At 40.9% G+C, this 6,883-nt stretch overlaps 1 protein-coding gene across 1 annotated transcript; it reads right to left on the reverse strand.

The window, feature by feature from the left end:
• Window positions 1–679: 679 nt before the first annotated feature.
• On the reverse strand, window positions 680–4,387 carry avpr1aa (arginine vasopressin receptor 1Aa). The gene is made up of 2 exons (XM_020660179.3): window positions 3,307–4,387; window positions 680–2,566 (listed from the first exon to the last, which is right to left on the reverse strand). Exons 1-2 carry the CDS (start codon window positions 4,253–4,255, stop codon window positions 2,283–2,285), a joined length of 1,233 nt encoding a protein of 410 aa, XP_020515835.1. The 5' UTR covers window positions 4,256–4,387; the 3' UTR covers window positions 680–2,282.
• Between the last annotated feature and the right edge of the window lie 2,496 nt (window positions 4,388–6,883).

Below are 6,883 nucleotides of genomic sequence, written 5' to 3' on the forward strand. Positions count from 1 at the left end.
GGCTGTGTGCTCTGTAGATCCTCCAGAGAAACAGAGATGTTGTTTCTGGAAAGACAAGTTCAACAAGTCAAGAAAAAGTTTGGGAAATGAGCTTTCCTTCTTATCCAAGGGTTGGAGAAAAGATCACGACCAATCTCAAAAGGTATGGTGAGAGTGAAGCTACAGCCAGAAGCCCATTATTTTTGCATAAACACACGAGAAGGGGGTCCTATCTTGGTCCTAAAGTAACAGTATCGACCTAACGGCGCCTAAGAAGCAAAGTCATTGCCTCAAAGCCTAGTTAAAGTCCCAAACATAACCTCCACACAACCCTAAGTGGACATGTTCACACTCTTTATGAACGATGAATGGCATTAAATCAGGTTTATTAGTAAAGTGTTGGGAGGGGGATCTTTTAAAGAGGCAGGTTCGCTGACCCCCTGCCCTTTTTCCAGTTGGATGCTAACGTAAGATAACCTGCTTTTGTAGCATCATTCTTATTGTGCAGACATAAGAGTGAAAAGATCTTCTTATGCAACTGAGAAAAGTAAGAACATTAACGTGAATAAACACATGTTCCAGAAATGCTGAAATATGAATTTTCAATGCCTTTAGGTGTCTAAAACTGTCACATTATTCGTTCACGAGGTTGAACTGACCCTTTAATGTAATAATGTTGCAGCCAGAAATACACCGTACAAACAGCTGTATTATGTTTATTTACAGAAACAGGTACATTTACATTCTGTTTACATTTTCTGTTGGAAGTCTTGCGGAGGTGGACAGCTTGTTGACTAGAAGCCTCTTATTAATAGAGCGTCTTTGTTATTCTGTTTCATAATCCTTGATCTTGGCAGCATGTAAGTGCTTGGATTGGCTGGAGATGCTCTATAAACTCAAAATTGCTCAATCAGTCTTAAGCAACAATAACACTAGAGATTGCAGAGGTTGTGTAGCAACTGAATGAAGCCTAAACAGTGAAATGAGCTGTGGCTGCGAAAAACACAACACGGAGCCAGTGTAGCAAACAATGCATCAACATGTATATTTTTACATATATATTTAGAAGATATTTCCATTATTTTCAATGTTCACAAGCCAGTACAGACAAATAGAATTCATGTTGAACAGATTTACAAATATTACTCCTATTTACACGTATTGAAGTGCCTTTTTATGTACAAATATACAAAACATTAAGATACAAATGCCTTCATACAACATGCAATGTGCATGTGCGGTTGTAAAGGTGGTCTGGGAACCATTCTGGTGCTGCGTGCAAAATAATGTGAGGAAAGTTTTTTTTTTTTCACGAGTGCAACACAAGCCACACAACAGACCCCCCGCAATGGTGCAGGATGTCAGAGGGAGGAGGAGGGAGGAGGGAGGAGGGAGGAGGGAGGAGGAGCGGGGGGAGTGTGTTGACGTAGCATGTTTGGAATGTGTAAGCTACCCCCAAGATTTTTGTGAACGCCACAATGAGGGGGAGGGGGAGGACGGATCCGGGGGTTCATAGGTAGGCTCTTCCAGCTGTGGCTAGCCTCCCTTTTTTCTAACCCTCCTATAATCTTTGTTTGTCTGCTTTTGTGTTCGTGACAAGGTAAACGGTCTTCTTGTTGCAGCATCCACACAAAGGACATATAGTAAGAAGGTGGATGCACAAAGTCCTGTATTCATGTGTGTGTGTGTGTGTGTGTGTATGTGTGTGCAGCTGAAAAACAAAGCAAAAAAAACAAAACAATTTATGTCTGGTTCTGACAAAAAAAACCGAACAGAAAAAAAAACACAAACGGAAAGCTAAACACAAAGGATGAGGTGCTGTATCGATTACTTAAAGACACGCTGTCTGGAGGAGTTCTTTTCACCACAACACACCTCCTGCTTGGCTGCTGTTTTACATTTACAGGAAAAGGTGTTTAGCGGAGCTGCAGGGAGACACAACCACTGTGAAAAGCCTCTGTATTCCTGGAGAGGAGCTTTTTATAAATACAGTACATTTAAAAGAATCTCAGCAAATCTGTTGCGTCTACTTAAGGCTGTTATATTTTCCAGTATAAGAACAAACATAATGTATTATAAGTAACTTTTGCAATTCCCTGTCCTATCTGATTTTTTTCAAACAGCTTCCCTCTAGATCTTGTTTACATGAAAAACTGATAGATTTGCTTGATTATGTTTGGCTTTTAAGAAACTGTCCATTTTACCCAGAGCTAAGATAAATTAAATCTGCGTTTTAATCTTGATTCCCCTGCAATACATAGTTTATTTCCCACCCCTGTAAACAGAGTTGTCTCGCTGTGTGATCAATCAGCCTGAATGGAGGACTTTGGAGAATTGTCCAGCTCTCTCCAGTTGCCTGTGCTCCCCGTTGGGCTTCGATTGGTCATTTTAGTCAGCAGTGTTGTCCTGCGGAGACTGCTGTCTGAGTCCTCCTTCTTGTAGTCGGGGTTCAGTCTCAGGCAGCAGGAGAGGCAGTGCATAAAATCCTGGAGGAGGTGACCGCTGAAGATCATGTAGATCCACGGGTTGCAGCAGCTGTTGAGACTGGCAAGCAGCGCAGACAGAGTCACCGCTGTGTTCTCAGAATCTGGAGAACAGAGAGAGCAAAGAGGAAAAAGGATGATCAATGTGCAAAACATCTGGTGCAGGCTAGGCTGCAGAAATGCCTGGCTAATGCAATTAATCTGGTGTTGAAATTTAAAATCTGTCAAGTCTGCAAAGAGCAGAAAATCTGCCATACTGCAGAAGTTCAAAAAGTTAGTTTTCCTTTCTAATCAGATTTGTTTTAAGCCTATTTGGATCAAGTGTTGTTTTCATCATATCACTGAAGTAGTTTTGACTGGTGCACATTTGTAAAAGAAAAAAAAAAACGGATGCGAGAGCAGCTTAATCACCCAATTACACGTTATTTTTTCCTGGTTTAAATTGTTTTGACTTTTTAGAATTTTAAGATTAAAGATCTAAAAAGAAGCCTCCTCAATGATGTTTACATTTTCATTGTAGTGTCGCACTTGACTCTTTCATACAAACAAAGTGGCATGTAAACTTAATATTCGTTTATATTGGCTATACCATTTTAATTTGACTCATCAGTAGAGTCTGTCTTTAATGCATGTAGGCATATTTTGATTTTGTATGCCAGATACATTCGTGCGTAATGGCTGTGCGCACTAAGAAAGATTGTTTACGCACTATGAGTTTTAACGGAAGGCTGGTTCTGCTTCTGCAGTCATCTAAAGTGTTGTTTTATTACTGCATGTCACATCACTAATAAAGCTGTGGGAAATTTAATTAAAATAATAATTGAAACATTCCTTCAGCACTCACCAGCCCACTGGAAGTTTTCGTCCCACACAGACCACATCTGAACCGTGAAAAACGGCGCCCAGCAAACAATGTACGCCAGAACTATCACAAAAGTCATTTTAACAGTCCTCAGTTTGGCTCTGGAGATTGTTGTAACGCTGCTGACTGAATTCTTCCCAATTAGCCCGTTCTTAGCAGCGGCCCCACCAGTTGGTTTTCTTTTCTTGTACTTGATATTTTTCCATATGCTGTGGCAGATGAAGCCGTAACATATCATAAGAATAACAACGGGCACGAGGAAGATGCCCACGGTGATCCAGGTGATGTAAGCCTTGGCGCCCCACGGTTCGATAAAGTGCGCCCAGCAGTCGTAGACCTCCGAGCCGTTCTTGATCTCGCTCAGGGAGAAGATGAAATACTGCGGAGTGCTGAGCACCAGGCTGCACATCCACGTGGAGACGATCATGATGTAGGAGCGCTTGGTGGGCTGCTGGAGGGTTTTCAGTGGGTGGCAGATGGCGATGTACCGGTCCAGGGTCATCATCACCATCATGTAGGTGGAAGCAAACATTCCCATCACCTGGAGGTGTTTGACGATCCTGCAGAGAAAGTCCGGACCGTAGAAGCGGTAAGTGATCTCCCAGCAGAGCTGCGGCAGCACCTGGAAGAAGGCGACCACCAGGTCAGCTAGGCTCAGGTGTTTGATGAAGAGGTGCATCCGCGACATCTTCTTCTTGGTGTTGTACATTGCCAGCAGGACACTTAAGTTCCCAATCACAGCAACCACAAAGGTGATGCTCAGGACCAGTATCTCGATTTGAGCCACCTCCTCGTTCCGGGCATACGGATCGGATCCGTTCAGGTGGACGGTGTCGTTTTCTGGCGTCCCCATCATCAAGTCATTGGCGGGACTATAGCCCCGAGACTGGTTCCCTCCACTCAGGAGCAAGGCATAGTCAGGAGTGTGCATGGCACTGCCCCTCTGTGCGCCCCAGCAGATACAGAGCCAGAGGGGCTGTTAAGTGCCTCCGATCCGTATATGGAGCTACCTGATGCTCATAGAGAAGAACACGCTGCTCTCTGACTTGTGGCTGCTCTCAAGGCTTTTTAAACCCGAGTCAAGTTTCAATCGGCGTGTGCGTAAAGGGAATACACTGTAAAAAATGAAACACCTTGAAAACTCATTGGATCTTAATCTTAACACACGTTTTCCTCCTTTGTGTCCTGGAAGCCATGACAGAACTAAGGATCATTTTTAAATCTAGTTGCTGAATATTTATATACATTTTCGATTGCAATTTTAATTTGAGTAAACGTTCAATGAGATTTTTTTAAATTTACAACCTTACCAAAAATAAATACGTTTAAACACTTAAGAAATAATAAGCAGCGATTTTTCTTCTTTTATATCTTGCTTAAAGTTCACTCTGGTGAATAACTGCATTGTTTACAGTGTGCAGCCTCTTTCCCATGGAGTATAGGTACACACCCTCCACATCACTCCTGTACTTCCCACTCACAGTTTTAGCCACATATCTAGAAAGCAATTATGTTTACTTAAAAAAAACACAACTGTCAAAGTCAGAGGGAGTACTTTGAGCAACCCATACACAATAAAACAGCTTAAGGTCAAAGTGTGAAATGCTAGTTTACACAAAGTGATAGTCACACGCTCTACAGTGTTTCTGCAAAGTGAACTAACCATTATAAAATCCTCTGTATCCTATTGCATTGGACATCTCTTGTTGTGATTTTAGCATAATGTAAACTGCAGATTTTTAATGCATTTCTTAATCGGCTTTTAAAATCTGAGTCTCCATTTAATGTAATAGGAATGCATTGACCAACACACTGGAATGTTGTTTGCGTTCCTCTGCAGAGCCCGGTGCGATGATGGACCGATTAAATTGTTTATCTGAATTGGTTTGATCCAAGAACCTGATTTTTGATCAAGTTAAGCGTTTCAAAAGGTAAACTTGAATTTCAAACTGCAGGAGTCTGGTTTCGATAATAAGTTACGAAAGAGGTTATGTGCTGTGTTTTTCCACTAATAGTCAGTTGGTTGTGTTGTGGACTTTAAAAGGTTGAGTTTCACTTAAATCCCTGTGTTGTTGTTTTTCTGAAGTTGCTATCACAAAGACCTTTGGAAACTTTTTTTCCCTCAGTTTGCTTATAACTTCAAGTAAAAATGAAATCTGGCCAAATAGTTTTGATGGTGTTTGCACATAAAATGTAGTCAATAACGTCACAGCATTGAAACATTCTTAATGTAACAGTTGACCGTAAGAAAGAAGTATAGCCACAGGGACGTAACTAAATGGTTTGTGTACAACTATTTCGAGTTTGGTATTTTTTTAGATGACACTTTTTTTTTTGGGTGACCATATTTGGTCGAGAGAGGGAAGCTTGAGGGGGGAAAGGTCTAGCAAATGCAAAAAACAGTTTGGTCGGCAATGTGCATCTGCAACTGTAACGGGAAAATGGAAATGGAAATATAGGATGCTCACTTTGACCAGAAAAAAATATTTTATTGGCTTTTCATGTCTCTTTTGATAAAACAGGACCTTGGATAGAGTCTGAAACATGAATGAGAAACTGGGGAATGACTTGTGATAAAAAGCCAAAGGTGAGAGTCCAGCCCAGAGCTGGTGCTTTAAGGCCAGGCAAGTTTATTTATACAGCACCTTTCAGACACCAAGCAATTCAAAGTGCTTTAAGTGGGAAAACCCATGTTCATCAGATGCCTGTAAACAGTTTTGTAACATGTTAAAAAACAGCCTGAACCTTAAAATATGTTTAAGCACAACCAAATGCTCAACAAGGACTTTTTAGGTTGATGTGGTCACATCTAGTCAATTGCATGCCATGCCCTTAAATATTACTTTCTTGGCTGTCTATTTTCTCCCAACCGGATCATAATTCACTATATCAATATCATACTGTATTTAAGGAGGACTTCAAACAAGAGATGTTGACCATACACACCAAAGGGAAATATTTACTGAGCTAATAAATCAATGAAGAAGTTGCATAATTTCCTCATCTATATACAATCACACTTTTTTGCAGAGGTTAGTGGCCCCCTGCTGGCCCAAATCATAGAGTGGAGGTTCATGTTTCTACATTGCCTGCATGTTTTTGACGCAGTGGCTGTGTACACTGCAGTCTATGGCATAAACACCTTCATTTATTAGAATATAGTGAGAATATATTTAGCTTTGATTTGGTTTTCCGCACTGAAAGACATATTCCAAGCACCTACTACAGTACATTCTCGGAGAAAATTTTACAGTGTTTCTGCATTACTGGTTAAAGGTTTAACCCTGAGCTTGCTGAAAAAATAATTTCAGAGGTTAAAGCTTAAAGCAGATTAAAGCAAATACTTCATCAGAAAACAGCCATCATTTTCAAAACACCTTTCATTTCAACGCTTCACCTTGAAATAACCGGCCTTCTGAGTTTCCTGCATGTTTTATCTTCTCTTCTCTTTCTGTTAAAGATTCCATCCTTCCATCCTCCTCTATTGCACACTTGTCCTGCACTTCTTTACATAAGTGAGCCGTAACAATGTCAGTTGCTTATTACAGTTTCCATAACG

The sequence above is a fragment of the Labrus bergylta genome, chromosome 7 (assembly GCF_963930695.1).
Source record: "Labrus bergylta chromosome 7, fLabBer1.1, whole genome shotgun sequence".
Taxonomy (NCBI): Eukaryota; Metazoa; Chordata; class Actinopteri; order Labriformes; family Labridae; genus Labrus; species Labrus bergylta.